Below are 21,258 nucleotides of genomic sequence, written 5' to 3'. Positions count from 1 at the left end.
CAGATCAGAGTTATTTCCTTTAAACCAGAAGTTAAGAATTAAAGAGAAAAGTATTCTTCAAAGAATGATTAAATAAGCTTAAAATTTTTAAATTAGGACCAGTAATCTATCTTTGTTTGTTGCTGCTGTGCCTAGTGGGTTTTGCTCTCATTTGGACAGAGGTAGGGCAAAAAAGACTAATTTTTTTAGACTTTGAGTAATTTGTTTTATTGGTAGAAAGTTAAAATTACCTCTAAGGAATCCACTCTTGGGTTACTGCTGTTAATTTGTTTTTGAAACATAATGAAAATGCTTAAAATAGAATAAGTTTTTGTATGCTACACATCTTTTGTATCAGTATAATTTATAACAAACTATGTACATTTTAAAAAGAGTTAAGTCTACCTTATAATAGATGGATGTGCCATAAAAAATGTAATATGTTATGGTTTACCTTCTATTTCTTTGATCTAGCTATCCATCTATACACATACACAAACACACACACACACACACACACACACACACACACTCCTAACCATTCTTCCCTCCCTTTAGATACAAATAATGTAGCTCAGGTATTAAGTCCTGAGACATTTTCCAAATGCAAGAGTTTACGGCAGATACCATAGGACACCAACCTACACAACAAATATTCACTCAAGTCACTTATAAAAAGAATGCAAACTGCTTTTGAACCAATCAACAATTTCTCTGCATTTGGGCAATTTTAAAAAAGATTTTATTTATTCAGAGGGAGAAGAGAAAAGAGAGAGAGAGAGAGAGAGAGAGAGAGAGAGGGAGAGTGAGCAAGGGTGGGAGAAGGGGCAGAGGGAGAGAAAATCCCAAGCAGACTTCATGCTGAGTATGAGCCCGACTCAGGGCTTGATCCCAAGACAAGATGACCTAAGCCAAAATCAAGAATCGGGTGCTTAACTGACTGAGCCACCCAGGCATCCCTGTATTTGGGCAATTTAAACTACCAATGAGTAAATAAAAAAGCTCAACTCCAAAAAGGTCCATTTGGACCATTTGATTTTTACTTAATAGAATGATTCCAGGGATCCCTGGGTGGCGCAGCGGTTTGGCGCCTGCCTTTGGCCCGGGGCGCGATCCTGGAGACCCGGGATCGAATCCCACGTCGGGCTCCCAGCATGGAGCCTGCTTCTCCCTCTGCCTGTGTCTCTGCCTCTCTGTCTCTCTCTGTGTGACTATCATGAATAAATAAATAAAATCTTAAAAAAAAAAAAAAAAAAAAGAATGATTCCATATCTTAAGAACTCTTATGGAAAAGCCTAAGCCAGCACCTGCAAATTGGGCATAAAAAATGTGAGGTATTTGTTAAAGATCCACAGTCCAGGTCCTACCTCCATATTTATGCATTAGGCTTGAGATGGGGCCTGGGAATCCTGCAGTTTCAACCCATATCCTAGACGATTATGATTTAGGGAGTCCATGAAGCAGAGCTAGATAAATTCTGCTTAAATTCTCAGCTAGCACCAGTCAGGCTTTTAGACTAACATAGTAGGCATGGGAAGGTGGGAGGAAGCAGTTGCTAACACAGTTTTCAATTACTGTCATAAAAGCAGATAGGAGACTGACAGCTGGGATTTCCTAGTATAGAATTGAGGGAATTTAAAAACAATGTTCTTTGTGCAGCAAAATTATTCAATATTTAGGTTAAAAGAAGCACTGACAGGAGCACATGGAAGAACAAAAGGATACCATATTTCAAAATGACTCCAAGATGTTCATAATGGAGGAAGAAGATCAATTTCATGAGTCAGTCAAGGTTGGACAACCTTCACGTGTTCCAGGTTTCACAGGAGAGGAAATGCAAGGATGACTAAGGATGACTCTTAGACGTGCAGCCATAGTGATATTGGAAGGTGAGGGCCCAGTACTACCATCATATCCCCAAATAATGTTCATTACACCTACTTTGCTGTCTCATACATGTCTACAATCCTGAAGCCATCACTTATAAAGCAAGGAGCCATGGCTACTGCAAATACTAAGGCTAATCTTAAGCAAATTTTGAGTCTAAAACTAAAGTACTTCACCAGATGACCAGCCAACAGAAATATGAGCATAGGAGATCATATACCAACAGTACTAGACACTGTTTAAAATCCTACTTCTTACGTTATCTTCATCACAGTAACATCATTCTACAAAGTAATAGAATTCTATTTCCTATACTGACAGACAAAATACTTCTAATACTGTTTAAAGAACTAGAGACCAAAAATACATAAGAACTGAGGGGAAGAAAAAAAAAAAAAAAAGAGAAAGAAAAAAAAAAACTGAGGGGAATTCAATTCTTGAAAAAAAGAAACCACACTAGATGAGATCTGTGGTCCACCTTGAATAAAAATACTGCTAAATTCAATGTGTGATATTGACTGTACACAGATTCAAAAGTAATAGCCACAGATGACACATTGGGGACAAGTGAGAAATATGAAAAGCAACTGGATATTAGTTGATATTAGCGTTGCTGTTAATTTTATTTGGTGTGATAATGATATTATGGTTATAGAAGAGTACTATGGTTACTTTTAGGAAACAAATGTTAAATTCTAATTATCATTAAGTGTCATGATGTCTGCAACTTATTTCCAGAAACTTCAGCAAAAACTAACCACCCCTATGCCAGACAAAGCACATGTTAACAAAATATTTACTCCAGAATCCAGGTTGTGAATATATGGGTGATCACCGTACTATTCAACTTACTTGAAAATTTTCATAATAGAAGTTATTTGGAGGGATACTTACGAGCATTCCTCAAAGACTTTGACCCTTTCACAGCCCTCAGGAGGTTCCCTTTTGAACATATAACTGTTGTTAGGTTTTGGTGAGGTTGCATATTTGGGCAAAGGAGAGTTGTTCCCATTCTCTGCAAAAAACAGCATGCTGGATTACTAAGAAATACTACTCTATAAATGCAGTCATACTATATTTAATTGCTCATGGCCTCCCTCCACACTATGAACTTCTTGAGGGTAAGAAGAGTGTTTATTCATCAACATCACCTCCCAAGATCTAACACAAAACCTGTTAAAGAGGAGAATATTAATGTTTGCTAAATAAATGCATAAACAAAAAATTTTTTTTCCACTTACAATTACTATAGCTCAGGCTGTATCACTTAATCTATGGCCCTTCACACTGATATCTTGCTCCCTTTTTTCTGTTATATACCCAGCAAACAGACTCCAGTGCCAGTTCCTTTTTTCTAGTACACTTAACTAAGCTGGTTTTTCACTGGCTGCCTAACATTCACTCTTGGCCTGCCCTTTAGAATTTCTCAATTTGATTTCTCTGCTTCTCTGGTTACAATCTCTGCTCCAGGTCGTCAGGAGTCTTCTATGCACTGTACGCCAAAGACTTCCTTTTGCCTATGAACTTCTCCATACCTGAAGAGGTCCATCTCTATTCATCCCCCAAAATTTCCTTCAAAGTCTAGCTCAAACTTTTGAAATCTCTTCAAATTAACCCTAACAAAAAAATATACTTCTTCGCTCTGGTATTTCTTGTTCAGTGTTCATATTCTCAGTTCCACTACATTAAAATTCCTGATATCTAAGTGTTCTAAATTTTCAGTGTGTCTATGTCAACTAAGCCATAAGTTTTTTGTAGGCAGTAGCACTGTGGCCTTATTTTCTTAGAAATTTCAAAAAACTAACCAGTCACATCTCTTAAAGTCAAATAAACCATTACACAAAATTCATGGAGTTTCAACTCGTTACTGAAAAATAGAAAGTATGGCATATTTTAATAACCATGTTTTTTAAAGGAAGTGTGTATGTGTTACATTTGATTGAGTACTAAGTACCAGGAGCCGTGCTAAATGGTCTGCATTTACTATTCCTTTTAATCCGAACAATAAGTCTAAATAGTACTTAATTATGCAGATTCCTGATAAGAAACACACAACCCAACCAAAGGATTTAATTCTGTGTCAGACCTGGGTGCACATTGGGAGCATCAAAAACTCTTGGAACTTGTATCTCAACCCGCGGGGGATTGTGATATAATTGGTGGAGAGTGCTGGCCTGGAGTATCCATATTTTACTTAATTTAGAAGCTGGTAAAAAAAAAAAGGGTCCAAATAATAACATTTACAACTGCCATAGATAGCTTTAACTGACATCTTCAGGAACTCTTAAGATTGTCTGCACTTGTTACAGTCTCAGTAATTTAGGTGATTGATGGTGATGGTCAATTGTAACTTTTTAGGACATTCAAGGCACTTGTAAGAGGTTTGAAATAAATGATTACTGAGCTCAGCTGCAGAATTTACAAATATATTATTGCCCTCAAGTACACACAGTACCTTGGGTTAGGCTAACAAAATATTGCCCCAATATAGACAGATGACAGGTCATGTTTGTTTTAAAAAGCAAGAGAGGGGCAGCCTGGGTAGCTCAGTGGTTTAGCGCCACCTTCAGCCCAGGGCGTGATCCTGGAGATCTGGGATGGAGTCCCACATCAAGTTTCCTGCATGGAGCCTGCTTCTCCCTCTGCCTGTGTCTCTGCCTCTCTCTCTCTTTCTGTGTGTCTCTCATGAATAAATAAATAAAATCTTAAAAAAAAAATTAATAAAAGGCAAGAGAGAACAAAGTGCTTTTCAAGACAAATGTTCATTTATACCAAAAGAATGTCTCTCACTAATAAGGAACTTGCATTAACAAGTGAAGAAAAAGAAAAATTACAAACAAAAGTCGACCCAACTAGACCATCACTTGAGCACTATAGTAAAACTGTTCTGCACTTAAATTTTTAAAAATCTATGTTAAGAATGCATGTCAAAGTAATTACGTTAGTGGCCTTAAGTGTGTCTGTTCTATTACAAAATGAACAGAATGAATGATACAGTAGGTGGTACTCCTTTATCTGGTAACAAGTCCCTCCGCATTGTACCTTTATCCCTGGGATCAACAAGCAGGTCATCAGCTGAACAAGGGCTCTCTTCGCTACCTTCATTTGAGATGGTGAGGAAGGACGTGGGCGACACAGACTGAGAGCGGCTGCTATCATTGCTTCCCCTGTCGGCACCCCCGGGGGTCTGCGTGTCAATGCTGCGTGTGCTGCTACTTCTCTGTACCAGCGGGGGAGGTGCACGATGGCCATCTGGAATATCTTGTGGCTGTTATAAAATTTTAAAAACATGTGTATTTATCATCAATTTTGAAATTCACCAGAAATGCACCTAATATCAACCTTCCCCTATTGTTCCAGATGACTCACAGGTCAGAAATGCCCCACTTATTAAGTCTAACGAGAAAAAAGCCTTTGTGTTGCACCATCAGTGACATTCCTGTCTAATGTGACTGCCCTACTGAACACAGAGCAGCAAATGCAAAGACTGTATTCCTAGGGTTAGTCACAGGACAGGTGTTCAATGCTTCCTGAATGATAAATTTCAATGAATTAGTTATCATGTTCTAAATATTTTTAAAATTGTCAAGTACTGCCATGGTAAAAGAGAAAGGAGGAATCTAGGCATAACACTAGGTTCCATATTAGAAGAGAATGTCATCCATTATATGAACTAGAGATACCTGATGACAGGTCCTGTTACCTTCTCCCCTGCCTACATCTCCCTGAGAAAGTTTTTCCAAAGATACCTTCCTAAATAAGGGAAACGTTAATGGTAGCAATGGTTATAGGGGGAAATCAAGGAGAACATTTAGAGGAAATCTTGTGTGGCTCACTTAATAGGAAAACCAGCTCCCCATACACCTTTGGTTCATTTATCTTTATTATTTCAGGGGGTTACTCCCATCATGCAGTATATGGACAAGAGGGTGTGGGAAGTTGTGTCTCCTCCAAGCTAAACCAACCTTTAATCTTCACAGAGAGGATCTTAAGCATCAATAAAATACTATTTCAAACTCCCCGATTCCTCTTTCACTGAAGAATGAAAGCTTAAATATACTCTGTGACATGCTTTTAAATATAAATAGGAAATTTTCTCACTGTGTCTTATGTATGAATCATTCTTATGTCTTATGTGCATTATAGGTAAGCAGAACTGCACTTCATGATCATAAAGTCAACCAAATAGTACTTCACAAACAAGAGGGAACAAGTAGATTCACGTTTAGAAAGTATTTGAAGTCACATCCCTCCCTCCCCAACAAATGTGCAATTTAAATTTTGTTACATGGAGTTATAGTAAATGAGAAGTGTTATCACCTGTCTAATGATTTTTAAATATGGATAAACAAAAAGTAGTTTCTGTTCAAGGATCTAAACTTAAGTCATATCAGTTGTCTCTATGAGATGCAAAGAAATGAAAACTTTTCATTCACTTGCCAAGGTCAAAGTTTTCCAAAAGAGACAAATTTTCATTCTCTCTCAACGAGAAGGAAGAAACCTAAGTAAATATGGAAAATGAAATTGTAACTTTTTAAATAATTAGAACAGTTAACGTGAAAGGACAATTTTAAGATACAAGATTACTTACTATAAGTTGTTCTTCCTTTTCTCCAGTCTCTTTAATTATTATTTCAATCTCCTGATTCAATCCTTCCACACTATTCCGGAACCGGGAGCCTGTTGATTTAGTGATGGGAATTACTGGAATAAGTGCACTCTTTGGAACAGGAGCCTGAAGAAAAAAAAAAAAAAACAGTAGAGGAGAGAAAAGAGAGCTTTAATATGTTACCTTTTAATTTTCCGGTTTGAAGCATAATTCCTGCTGACCTGAATAACTCTGAAATATATCAAAATTTAGTTTATAGGCCTCACAAAAAGCATGAGTAATCAAACACTCCTCAGTATACACAAAACATAATTTAAAGTAAAAGCTTCAGACTATCAAGGTAGAATTTCAGAAGTTTATTCACAACTATGAAGACTGTAAAGAGAGTAGGGATAAAGGAAAATATTAAAAGAACGTCAATCCCAGAAATTCTTCTAGGACTGTAACAGAGTTCAGATTTTTAGAACGTAACTTAAAAGTCTTCTAGTGCTCCAATTACCTAAACTCCAGGAAAGAAAATTTTCAAAAGGTGATTTATCAAAGACATAAAATTTTGTTTGGAAAAAACAAAATCAGTTCCAAAGTCCACATACAACAGCGAGAATGCAGAAATGAGAAGAACTTGCCTGTGAAATTTATTTATTCTTCCACTGTGATGATTTTAATATGTTTTGTTAAGGAAAGAAAATGATATAATTCATTTTTCTCTTTTGCCACTGGCATAGTATTATTTTTGAAAAGAAATAACTGATTACATAATTAAAGGATATTACATAGTTTCCTGACAAGATACTTGAAGTAAAATATGAAACAAAAATTACAGAGGTATCTGCTAAAGTTAACAGCAACAGTGTGCCAGAAGATCATTCTGCATATTGTCCTGCTATCTAGTAAAGAAATATAATTAACCCATCCTACATTTAGGGAGGTTTCTTTGAAAAACCTCTTTCAGGGGAAGATGGGCAAGGAGACAAAGGTAATAGGGCCTCCAATCATCACTAGTTCCCATTCAATGGGTATAAGCCTGTTGTCTGATATAAAACTAACTTAGTGTTAAACCTGCATTTCTCCTCTTTCATTCCTGCTCACCTTTATAAATTTTTTTTTCTAAAAATAAGCATAACACAACAATCCCTGGAAAAGGCAAGTCTCTGTCCTTGGAAAATTTGTGAGAAAAATGCCAAGAGGATGCTTCAATCTGGAGCAGACAAAGAAGGGATGGAAGTGAAGAGGGAATAGATAATGAGAAACGTGAGGGTATGGAGAGAAGATTGGGGAACAGAGGGACTAGAAAGGGGGGAAGTCAGAAGATACTACTAGAAGAAAATGATACTTGAAAAAGACTGCGAAAAGACAAAGTGTTTTAAGAATAAAATACATAATAGGGAGAACACAAAATAAAAGTTGTAGCTACTGTTTACTGAGCATCCATCCACTGTGGGCCAGACACCACATGTCCTCTCATTTCATTGTCAGGACCACTCTCTCTGAGGTGGGTTGCAGTGTTTCCCATGTTCCGTGCAGAGAAAGTGAGAGTTGGGGGCCCAAGAGTAAGTAATGTTGCCTCTTAGGCATCTCCTTACTGCCACTGCCTAAAATAGAGTCTGGATCAGACATGATGCTTGTTCAACAAGGCTAGTGCTATGAACTGAAAGTCTGCATCCTCCTTTTAAAATTCCTGTGCTGAAGCTCTAACCCCAATGTGGCTATTACTTGGAGATGGGGGCTATAAGGAAATAATTAAGGTAACATAAGAATGGGGACCTGATCTAATATAAGAAAGGAAATAGGTGACAGGAAACAGATTCCGACTAAGACAGTTAGAGGTTAAAGAAATCTATAGCTCAACTAGTCTGGAGTGGAGAGTGTATTAGAACATTTCTATCACACACTCATCCTACCTATAACTAAACACTTCCTGCGTCAACAAATAATGGCAGAAAACTGGTACAGACCAAGAAAGATCTCAGGGGTTAGTATATATTCACAAATAGATTTTTTTTTAACTCTTAAGCTTAATTTTCTTTTCTCAATGTCACAAACAAAACAAATAGCTTGCACTGGATGCCATTTTCAGGGCACTCCCAGATATGTATTTGGTTTAAAACTGTTAAATTACAGAATTGAAGAAGGAGAATAGAAAGAGAAGATGCTCTGACAAGATTTTTATAAAATGTTGACCCTCTTGGATTTTTTTTTTTTAAGATTTTGTTTATTTATTCATGAGAGACACACAGAGAGAAGCAGAGAAACAGGCAGAGGGAGAAGCAAGCTCCATGCAGGGAGCCCGATGTGGGACTCGATCCGGGACTCCAGGATCACGCCCTGAGCCAAGGCAGACGCTGAAACCACTGAGCCACCCAGGCGTCCCCCTTCTTGGATTGTAGAACCATAAATATCTTAAGAACAGAAAGCTTAAGGTTTCTGGCTGTTATGTTGGGATATGCACATACATAGAAACCTACCAGTGTCATAACCAATTGTACACCTAGTTACTGCTTGTCAAAATAGCTAAGGAGTCATGCTCTACATAGCTGGTAAGTTTTTCTCAAATATAGTCTAAACAGCAAGTATTTACCAATAGTTTAATCTATTTAAAGCAAAGGAAAAAAAAAAAAAAGAAGGAAAAGAAAAAAACTGCCTAAGGTTCACACAGCATTTTAGGTAAATGAAGCAAAGGTTCAACTATAATTAATTTAAATAGTTACAGGATTATAGGAAAAATAATCCACTAAAACTGCTTGGGAAAGATTTTCCTCATTTAAACATACTATTATTGTTCCAGAAATAGAAGGTAATAGGCCTCTGGTTTTATTCCTCACATAAACCATACTCTAAAATATCTTTAAAAAAAAAATCCTTATACTTAAACTTCCATGCTTCATTTCAAGGACTCTTAAGGAATTTTACATGCATGTGGCATATAATTTATTTTTCTATACCTATATGTTTCTGTAATAAAATCTGTACTTCTAAATATAAATCAATATATGCAAATATAAGTGAGTTATCATATTAACTGAGAGATCATCTTTAGACAGCTCTGAAAGATTAAAAGTTCACTGTACTAAGGTAAAATCTCCCTGTCCTTTGGAAACATCAAGAACAAGATCTCCTATTTTCTCAGCTTTTGTTTCTTTTTCTTCAAATCAGAATATTTTCCAATCAATTAAGGGTTTTAATTAGATGAATCACCATTTTAAAGTTTTATTTTTCCATTTACATTCTCCATATGTCTATATAACATTACAGTTTAAACATCAAATTCTGCCTGAGGTGGGGTGGCTCAGTCAGTTAAAGCATCTGCCTTCAGCTTGGGTCATCTCAGGGTTCGGGAACTGAGCCCTTCATTGGGCTCCCCGTTCAGCAGAAAGTCTGCTTCTCGCTCGCTCTCCCTCTCCCACCCACCCCACTCGTTCTCTAATAAATAAAATCTTAAAAAAAAAAAAAAGAACAATATCAAATTCTGTCTAAAAACAGAGTTAGCCAACAAAGAAAGAAAAGCAAAAGGTTTGGCCAATACTGTATCTTCTAAGACCAATCTATATTAAAACTTAATACCTGTTTCAAAGTGTGGGGGTAAGACCGTGTACAACAGAGTTAGAAAAGATAGGAATATCCACTGAAGCAGTAGATGAATAGAGAGAAGAAATACAGATTTCAATTTTCAAAGAAATAAACATATGCCTTAAGAGGCAAGTAGGATAGAAAAAGATCTGTTCAGCAATTCAACAGAGATCTATGAGAGAAATATGTGCCAGAACATAACAAATATGAGCCCAACATAACAAAAGGGAGGGGAAAACTGATGCTTAGAATAGAAAAAAGAAAAAAAAAAAAAAAAGAAAAAGAAGGAGGAGGAAAAAACATTAGAACACATCAGAAAAAAAAGCTTTCCTATCTTAAGGACTTGAACTGGGGCTTCCACAAGGCCCTGATCCCTTCTGTCCTGTCACTATGACTTTAGTTCTGTCCTTCAGCAATCACTGTCTCTCATCTGGAATCCACCTCTTAGTTCTAAACTGCAGCTAGGCTCTTTAATAAAGGATGCGGCAGAAATACCTACTCTTGATTTCTAAGTGGCAAAATCTTTAAAAATTTAAGAATAGCAATCACATCCCAGACTGGCATATGAAGATTCCAGTGCAGAGCAGCAATTTTCATTTTTAAAGTACAATGCTCATTCCTCAGATAAAAATTATATATAAATATAATTTATATATATTATAAATTAATTTATGTGGTTGTGAAGATGCTGGCATCTCCCACTCTCCTGTTACTAACATCTGATTCTCATCCCCAAACAATTCTGAAATGTGTTGGCTATATTTTATACTGAAAGTATTCTTGAAATGCTCCTTAAGAATATGACATTTTAAGCATCTGAGGGCTTTGTCAGTTTTGGAAACCAATGAAATGTGAAAGACTGTCTTCTAAGAAACTTTGCAGCATTTATTCCTCATAACAAATAACTGCCCCTTGAATTTCCAGGGAAAGAACCACTCAAAAAAGTATGTGAGAATTCTTCTCTAACTATAATAAATCCATTGTAAGCACAAGAAAAAGACCTTTTGTTAACTAGTGGTTATAATCTATACTATTATCAGAAAAGCAATACTGTCCTTTGATTGTTAAGAAATAATAAAGGAGGGGATCCCTGGGTGGCTCAGAGGTTTAGCGTCTGCCTTTGGCCCAGATTGTGATCCTGGAATCCCAGGATCGAGTCCCGCATCGGGCTCCCTGCGGAGCCTGCTTCTCCTTCAGCCTGTGTCTCCACCTCTCTCTCTGTGTGTGTTTCTCTCATGAGTAAATAAAATAAAATAAAATAAAATAAAATAAAATAAAATAAAATAAATAAAATAAAATAAATACTAAAGGAATTTCCCCAGTAAAAGTAATTTACAATATCATGAAATACAAACAAAAAATTGTAATAACTTGGAAAGCCTGTCAAAAGAAAAATCAAAGATCCCTCCTCCAAAATATACAAACTTCTGAATCAAATAATGGGAAATCTATGCCCTAGAAAAGTAAAAATACATGAAAAAGCTTTAAGCACACAGACACTGGACCCAATTAAATGGCCGAAATTTGGGAAATGCTCTACAGAATCTGAAATATTAAAAATGTTCCTGAAGCATCTGTAATAACTAACATTTTTCCATGCTAAATACCAAAAAACAAATATAAAGGAAATACGGTATGATCTCGACATGGAATGCAAAGAAAAAAATACAGAAGAAAATGTCTTTAAGAGGATGACACTATGGATGATTTTTTTCTATTTTATTTTTTAAAAAATAACACCTTTATTAAGATAGAATTTTTCTATTTGGTATTTTTTGTTTCTAAAATTTCTGTGACAAGCATAAAAATACTTTTATTTATTTATTTTTAAATCTTTTATTTTTATTTTTATTTATTTATGATAGTCACACAGAGAGAGAGAGAGAGAGGCAGAGACACAGGCAGAGGGAGAAGCAGGCTCCATGCCCCAGGAGCCCGACGTGGGATTCGATCCCGGGTCTCCAGGATTGCGCCTTGGGCTGAAGGCAGGCGCTAAACCGCTGCGCCACCCAGGGATCCCAAAAATACTTTTAATAATAAAAGTTTAGGGGAGCTTGACTGGCTCAGTCAATAAAGCATGCAGCTCTTGATTTTGCAGTCATGAGTCTGAGCCCCATGCTGGGTGTAGAGATTACTTTAAAAAATAAAAATAAATATAAAAACAAATAAAATATAGCCCAAATTTTTAAAAAAATAAAGCTTTAAAAGAGAAGTTCAGGGCAGCCCCAGTGGCTCAGCGGTTTAGCGCCGCCTGCAGCCTGGGGTGTGATCCTGGAGACCCGGGATCGAGTCCCACGTCGGGCTCCCTGCACAGAACCTGCTTCTCCCTCTGTCTGTGTCTCTGCCTCTCGCTCTCTCTCTCTGAATAAATAAAAAAAATAAAATAAAATCTTTAAAAAAAAAAGATAAGTTCAATAAAAAAAATTGACAGAAAAGCCTGGTAAAAAACCCAACTGGTTCATTGCTTCTTTTATATTAGGTCCTACTTTAAATGGCCTAAGATTTACTGATCAATTATTATGTACCAAGAATTGTATGAAGAGTTCGTAATACTCTATCCCATTTAATCCTTAGGACAATACAAGAAACAGAGAATACTATAATGCAGAGAAGCTGAGAAACTTCACGTAGTTATTAGCAAGTGGCAGGACCCAAATCTAACCTAAACAGTCTGATCTCAGAGCACCTGTATACACTCTCTTTACTGCTACATGACATTCCAGCTTAATTTTTAGTTTTTAACATCTATTATTTCCAAACAAGTATATTTGTATTTTATGTATTTGTTTTTAATGTTGATTGGTAGATATTTTTTATAAGAGCTTACTGAAAAATAATTCACAATACCATACCATTCACTCATTTAAAGTATAAAATTTTTGTTTTAATGATTATTGAACAGAGTTGTACAACCATTACAATTAATTTTAGAAAACACTAAAAAAAAAAAATCCCTCACCGATTAGCAATCATTTCATTTCCACTCAAGCCTCCCAGCAACAGGCAACCACCAATCTATAATCTGTCTCCTCAGGTTTGCCTATTCTGGACATTTAAGAGGTATCATATGTGTTCTTTTGTGTCTGGCTCCTTTCACCTAGCATAATGTTTTCAAGATTTCCCATACTGTGGCATGCATCAGTACTCTCTTTTTATGACTGGGTAATATCCCACTCTTTGGATATACATTATATTTATCCATTCATTGGTTGATAAACATCTGGGCTGTTTCCAAATATTATGAGCTATGCTGCTATGAACATTGTGTACAAGTTTTTGTTTTGTTTTGTTTTTAAAGATTTACTTTACAGAGAGACAGACTGAAAGAGAGACAGCATGTGCAAGTGGTAGGAGAGCCAGAGGGGGAGAGAGAGAGAGAGAATCTCAAGCAGACTCTACAAGAAGCATGGAACCTGATGCAAGGCTCCATCCCATGACCCATGAGATCATGACCTAAGGTGAAACCAAGAGTCAGACGCTCAACCAACTAAGCCACCCAGGCACCCCTGTGTACAAGTTTTTATGTGAACATAGGTCTTCAATTCTCTTGGGTACATACCTTGGAGAGGAAGTGCTGAATCATATAATAAACCTATGTTTAGCCTTTTTGAGAAGCAGCCAGACTATTTTCCAAAGTGGATGCACCACCTTATATTCCTATCAGCAATATACAAAGTTCTAATGTCTCCACATCCTCTCTAACACTTAGCAGTCTTTTTAATTTTAGCCATCCTAGTAAGTATAAAGTATTATCTCACTAAAATTCTTAATTGCATTTCCCTATTGAACAGGGAATGACAGTGGAGATCTATTTACGTGCTTAGTTGGCTAGCTGTATATCTTCTTCAGAGAACTATTTAGATCCTTTGCCCGTTTTAAAATTGGGTTATCTTTTTATTACTGAGCCATAAGAATTCTTTATATATTCTAAATACAGGTGTTGTTGGTTTTTTTTAAAGATTTATTTATTTATTCATGAGAGACAGAGAGAGAGAAAGGCAGAGAGAAGCACGCTCCCTGCTGAAAGCCTGATGTGGGACTCAATCCCAGCTTCTGGGATCACACTCTGAGTCAGGATCACACTCTGAGTCGAAGGCAGACAGTCAACCACTGAGCCACTCAGGCATCCCTAAATACATGTTTTATCAAATAATATGATTTGCAAATACCTACTTTGTTGGTTATATTTTCACTTTTTTGGTAGAGTCCTTTGAAGCACAAGGTTTTAATTTTGATAAAATCCAATTTATCTACTTTTTCCTTGTACTTTTGGTGTCATGCCTAACAAACCATTGCCTAATCCAACTCCACATTTATGCCTATGCTTCCATTTAAGAGATTTCAGTATTAGCTCTTACATTTAGGTCTTTGATCCATTTTAAGCCATTTTTGTACATGGTATGAAGTAGGTGGATGCATTTTTTAACTCATGTTTTATTTTTTTATTTTTTAAAATGTTTTATTTATTCATGAGAGACAGAGAGAGAGAGAGAGAGAGAGAGAGAGAGAGAGGCAGATACACAGGCAGAGGGAGAAGCAGGCTCCATGCAGGGAGGCTGACATGGGACTCAATCCCAGGTCTCCAGGATCATGCCCTGGGCTGAAGTCGGCACTAAACCGCTGAGCCACCCGAACTGCCCTTAACTCATGTTTTAGATTTTATTTTTTTTTAATTTTTTTTTTATTTATTTATGATAGAGAGAGAGAGAGAGAGAGGCAGAGACACAGGCAGAGGGAGAAGCAGGCTCCATGCACCGGGAGCCTGATGTGGGATTCGATCCCGGGTCTCCAGGATCGCGCCCTGGGCCAAAGGCAGGCGCCAAACCGCTGCGCCACCCAGGGATCCCAACTCATGTTTTAAAGGCAAGAATTGGCATTACCCTTTTACTCCTACCTCTCCAACATTCCTTTCTCTTTTTTTTTTTAAGATTTTATTTATTCATATGAGACAGGGAGAGGCAGAGACACAGCAGAGGAAGAAGCAGGCTCCATGCAGGAAGCCTGATGTGGGACTCAATTCTAGGACTCCAGGATCATACCATACCCTGAGCCAAAGGCAGATGCTTAACCACTGAGCCACCTAGGCATCCCTCCATCATTCCCTTCTCATCAATCATCAGCTAATATAGATTTTAAAGACTCAGACTCTGAAGTCAAAATGCCTGGGTTAGAATACTAGCTTTGTTTCATATGACCTAGAACAAGGTTCCTAAATTCTCTTGGCCTTAATTTCCTTGTCTGTGAGGACAGTAACAACCCCCACCTCAAAAATGATTAAGTGTTAATAATACATACAAAAGCTGAGTAGAGTGTTTGCCATATTGTAAGCACATACTATCTATTTTAGGCCACCATCATTTACTTCGATTATAAACCCTCTTCTTAAATGGTTTTCCTGCCTCTAATCTTGTCCTCTTCCAAACTCATTCTCTAGTCTGGACTCATAATGACCACTACTAGCATCAATCCCCTGCATTTAAAAAAATAGTTCTCTGGTGCCTCTAGGACAAAGTCCTAACTTCTTAACAACTAAGACAGGAAGACATTTAGATTTGGCTGCTATTTAACTCTCTAGCCTAATTTCTTACTATAACTCCTACGTTATCTTCCACCTCTAGAAGACTGGCTAAATCAGCTTTCAGGGATCCACTTAAACACTACTTTCTCTGACAAGCCTCTATAGATGGCTCCAGAGCTTCAAGGAAAATACTCCTTCTGTAACAGTGTAAATTCTCCCAAACACTATCAACACATTCATTACACTGTGCAATGACTGTTTACTTATATCTAGCTGAGACTTGGTGAGGGGCAAGCCCCAATACTTATCGCTGCATCCCCTAATGAGTACTATAGTATGAACCATATGGCAGATATTTAATAAATGTTCCATGAATAGAGGAATGACCTCAAAAAATACACAAATCTCAAAGTGGTAGTTTTCTCCACTAGAGAAAGAATGAACTAAAACAAAGACATACCCATAACTTAATAATATTTTCACATTCCATGGTCTGAAATTTTTTAAAATTTATTTATTCATGAGAGACACAGAGAGAGAGAGGCAGAGACACAGGCAGAATGAGAAGTGGGCTCCAATGCAGGGAGCCCAACATGGGACTCAATCCTGGGTCTCCAGGATCAGGCCCTGGACCGAAGGCGGCACTAAACCGCTGAGCCACCCGGGTTGTCCTGAAAGTTTCAATTCAACATGAATACCACTGTCATAGCTTTCATGATGAACATGTGCTTGATCTTTGGTTGGCTATTAGCACTCAAAAAACAAGTCAAGTATTCAAGATGTTTGGTGTGTCAAGTATACAAACTCAAGTTACATAAATTGATTTTTTAAGTTACTCTATTTTCTAGCCCTTACCTTCTCTGGGAGGTATGTTTTAAACATGAATTTTGGGCAGCCCTGGTGGCTCAGAGGTTTAGCGCTGCCTTCAGCCCAAGGCCTAATCCTGGAGATCCAGGATCAGTCCCACGTCGGGTTCCCTGCATGGAGCCTGCTTCTCCCTCTGCCTGTGTCTCTGCCTCTCTCTCTCTCTCTCTCTCTCTGTGTGTATGTATCTCATGAATAAATAAATAAAATCTTAAAAAAAATAAAACTTAAAAAAAAGAAACATGAATTTTATGCAAACTCCAATAATGTTATTAAGCAAATTCAACTTATAAGAAGGGGAAAAAAGGAAAATTTTGGATAATTTTACTACTTTAATTGCTGATTTTAACACAACTTAAAAAAAAAAAATCACTTCAGGGACACCTGGGTGGCTCAGTGGTTGAGCATCTGCCTTCAGCTCAGGGCATGATCCCGGGGTCATGGAATTGAGTCCTGCATCAGGATTCCCATAGGGAGCCTGCTTCTCCCTCTGCCTATGTCTCTACCTCTCTCTGTGTGTCTCTCATGAGTAAATAAACAAAATCTTAAAGAAAAACTCACTTCAGAAACTTATTAACTCCTAAAACTTATTAACTCCTAAAAACTCCTAAACTTTATTGAATTAAGTCACTTAATTCAATAAAGTTAAATCTAATTTGTATTCTACTTGGTAATAAAAAGGAGTTGGGAGATACAAAGTGGCCTTGTCTCTTAGAAGTACATACAAATTATTAATGGATAAATTAGAGGGAGTATAAGGTTGGCAAATTCACCTATACTACCATCTGAATCTTTTGAAAGTGAAGGAATTTGGGTTTTGGGAGGGTTAAAAAAAATTTTTTTAAGATTTTATTTATTTGACAGAGAGCGAGTGACAGAGCACAAGCAGGGGCAGAGGCAGAGGGAGAAGCAGACTCCTCACTGAGCAGAGAGCCCAATGCAGGGCTTGATTCCAGGACCCTGAGATCATGATCTGAGCCAAAGGCAGATGCTTTTTTTTTTTTTTTTTTTTTTTTTTAAGGCAGATGCTTAAATGACTGAGCCACCAAGGAGCCCCTAGGAGTTTGGTTTTTAATTAGTATTCCAGTTTTGACAGTTATTAGTCTATTCAAATTTTTCATTTTTTGTCACTTTTCATTTTCTATTTCTCCAAATGTAAATCTAGTTTGTTTAGGTTTTTAAATGTATTTAGTGTGTATTCACATTTTATAATTAAAATTCCTTATAAATGGACAAAAGCTATTAGAAACTATAACCAAACCATAAATTTATGAAATCAAATTTGACCCATATATCAATATTTAAGGGCAAATTTAATTTGAAAAAAAATATACCTCTACTTACACTTTCTCTTGGAAAAATCCAGACATAGTCGGTTATCAGAAGCTATCAACCTATAGAAAGGGTTGGCAAATTTTTTTTGCTCTTTTGCCAAGAGACCCCATTCAATTGCAAATCAGTTAAAGAGAAATGTTCCCTGGGTGAGCCATCAAGAGCAGTTCATAGGGTTCTAATAAAGGAATCAAAGCAGTTAAAGGTTTTCCCCCATTAAAATATTTTATTAGACGTATCATTATTATTCTCAATCTTCAGATGAGGAAACTGAGACTTAGAAAGAACAGATTGCTCATCCAGGGTCTGATTCTACAGCCAATGCTGATCTCTCTATTATTCGGTCTCAATATATTGAATCAATAAAGACAAAAATATGGTAAATAAAAATATGTAATTAGCTATGCCTTCCAAAAGTCAAATCACAGATTACTAAAGGAAAGTATCATTTGTCAACTTAGTATTCTGCGTTTTTTGTTTTGTTTTGTGTTTTAAGGCTGATTCAGTATGTAATCATGGCTTCAAAAATGCTTTTGGACATCTCTGTCTTGAATAGTTACCTATAAAATAGCATATCACCCGAAAACAACAAATCCCTTGTTTGGATTTTGTGGTATTTGTGCTCCTACCTGACACTGGTTAATAGCTGCATGGTTGCCATGGAATGGGGATTGTCTTTCTTTATCTCGATGATGTCGACTGCTGTGTTTACTTCTTTGTAACTGCTGGCGTAATTTTGCAATCTGCAAAGGGGAAAAAAAAAAAGCGCATCAGAGTTTTCCAAGGTACATAAAACATATCCTTGCTGGAAAAATAAAACCAGTACAATTTAGCCTTAATAAATCTTTTGACTTCTAAAATCCTATCACAAAATTATTTATTGAACAAAATTTACATATATACACATACATATGTGTATACATATGTATGTTCCTTTTAGGGAGAAACAAAATTACGTTCCAACACTGTTAAGAGCCTTTAAGCTTCTCAAGTACTAAATCAATGAAGTTTTCAACACTTAGAATAAATTACATTATAGCTTTCACAAAGAATTTAAAAATAATGAACTTTATTCTCATTGTCTAAAAATGAATCACATCTTAGATTTCTTTAAAAACCTAACTTTCAAAAGCTCCAAAAATTAAACAGTATTTAGACATCAATTCAAGCCATGTAATGCATTCAGACACAATCTTTACATAAGAAACACTTTCAATCAATATCCTATAGTATTCCTTCAGTAAATCTTTATTTCTAGGTTACATGTAAAAGTACAAATGTCCTAATTATAGGCACAGAAAAGGGTAATCAGCATAGGGCCATAATCAATTTGGTTATATTGTGTTACTGAATCTCAGAAACACTACCATTATATGCAGAAGTAATAAATGTGAATTTGTTACATTATCACAATTTTACACATCTCACGCTCAGGTTATGTTAACAGGCATGGACTCTTATTTAATAAAACAAAAAGACAGGAAAAAGACATATAAATCTGGTAAGTAATGTGTACATTTCTCATATTCAAATCTTTACCCAATCAATGTAATAACTATTTTCCATTATTTCTCAAGTAAACAAATCAAAAAGATAAAAACAAAACCAACACAAAAAAATGGAAACTGACAAATCCTTGCTGCCCAAGAAGGATTTAAGGAACTAGCCAAGAAAGGTATCAAACTTCAACACCCCCTTCCTTGGAACCATTTTCCTGACCTCCTTAAGTTGATCTGTACTGCCCCATGACGCTGAACGTTTGTGAGACCCTTTCTTCTTTTCAGAGTATTCTTCGGCCCATGCACTCTCTGTCTATAATGGGAAAAAGACGGAAAGGATATGTTAACCATCTAACAATAAATGTATACTACATTTGCAACAAGATGGATGCATCGTGAGGACATCATGCTCAATCACACAAGTCAGGAAGATAAAGAAAAATACCGTATGATCACATGTAGAGTCTAAAAAACTCAGAGAAAAAGAGATCAGATTTGTGGTTATCAGAGGCAGGCACTGGTGAGGCACTGGAGGGGGAATTGGATGAAAGTAGTCTAAAGGTACAAACTTCTAGTTATAAGATAACAAGTACTGGAGATGTATAATATGATGACCATACTTAATACTGCTGTATGGTACATTTGAAAACTGCTAAAAGAGTAGATCCTAAAAGTTCTCATGACAAGAAAAAAAATTTTTTTTTTAATTTTTTTTAACTATATGAGATAACTGGATGTTAACTAAACTCACTGTGGTAATCATTTCATAATGTATTCCCAGACATGCTGTACAAAAACTTTTACAGTGCTGTATATGTCAATTTTATCTCAATAAAATTGAAAAAGTTTCATTTCTAAAAAGTATACTTTTCTATTATACAATACATTCCTATCAAAGAAAATTAAGTACTAGAATATTTAAAATAACACAATGACCCAAAATTCTTCCAGCACCAGTTACTTTATTTTAGCCTATTTCCTTTATTTCTATTATTAATGAATGCTTGGTTATTATTTTTACATAATTATAGGCATAGCATTTATTGAGCAAACACATACTAATAACAGCTAACATTCCTGTGATCTTATTATGTGCTAAGCAACTTTGCTTTATGAAAGTACAGTGAAAGGTCTTCACTGTATTATCTGATTGAAAATATATGTGAAGCTCTACAATTTTTACAGGTAAGGAAGCTTGATAAGTTGCTTATTGTTTCACAGCTAAGAAGTGGCAAAGCCAAGATATAAACCTAAGACTCTGGAGTTCAGTCTTCACTTTTTTTTTTTTTTTTTTTTTTTAGATTTTATTTACTTATGCATGACAGACATATATAGAGACAGGCAGAGACACAGGCAAAGGGAGAAGCAGGCTACACACAGAGAGCCCGACATGGGACTTGATCCCAGGTCCCCAGGATCACGCCTCGGGCTGCAGGCGGCGCTAAACTGCTGCGCCGCTGGGGCTGCCCACAGTCTTCACTTCTATACTATATCTAGGCTTGCTTTACATATCTGCAAAGTATAGCCTCAAAAATGATAAATACTTAGTTTTTTTTTTTTTAATACTTAGTGGTTATACAAAATCCAGACTTTAAAGACATTGCATCTGAAAAAATAAAATGAGTTCTTAGTACATGAAAATATGCTCAATCTCACCCATAAGAGAAATCCAAGTTAAAAGTTCACTGAGATTGTGTGATTTGATATCATACTCCCTCTAACACTGCTGGTAGAAGTGTAAATTAGTACAGACTTTATGGAAGGGGACTAAACAACTTATGTTGAAGTTATAAATGCATACTGTTCCATTCACCCTTCTTTTGTAATTTATCATGCAAATGTACAAAATACATATCTTTATGCACAAAATGAGATAGCATATTATTCCCAGTAGCACCATTTTTTACAAGTAAAAGATTAGACAATATAAATAGAGGATTTGTTAAATAAAGTAATGATGTGTCTTTTCAACAGAATACTTATTTGGCTATAAAAAATAAGGA

General features: G+C 36.2%; 1 protein-coding gene across 3 annotated transcripts in view; it reads right to left on the bottom strand.

Annotated features, from left to right (window-relative positions):
* Positions 1–21,258, bottom strand: part of FAM117B (family with sequence similarity 117 member B) — an 85,686-nt gene that overhangs the window by 11,248 nt on the left and 53,180 nt on the right. For 2 of the 3 annotated variants that reach the window (XM_025441705.3, XM_025441702.3), the window contains exons 3-7: positions 19,476–19,568; positions 18,386–18,499; positions 6,458–6,601; positions 4,909–5,134; positions 2,761–2,881 (exon numbers count right to left, since the gene is read on the bottom strand). In XM_025441705.3, coding sequence (XP_025297490.1) covers positions 2,761–2,881; positions 4,909–5,134; positions 6,458–6,601; positions 18,386–18,499; positions 19,476–19,568 — 698 coding nt within the window. The remainder of the gene's footprint in view (positions 1–2,760; positions 2,882–4,908; positions 5,135–6,457; positions 6,602–18,385; positions 18,500–19,475; positions 19,569–21,258) is intronic. The other variant, XM_025441703.3, reaches the window with a different exon arrangement.

Source organism: Canis lupus, chromosome 37, assembly GCF_003254725.2.
Source record: "Canis lupus dingo isolate Sandy chromosome 37, ASM325472v2, whole genome shotgun sequence".
Taxonomy (NCBI): domain Eukaryota; kingdom Metazoa; phylum Chordata; class Mammalia; order Carnivora; family Canidae; genus Canis; species Canis lupus.
This window is presented reverse-complemented; position numbering and strand designations above follow the sequence as displayed.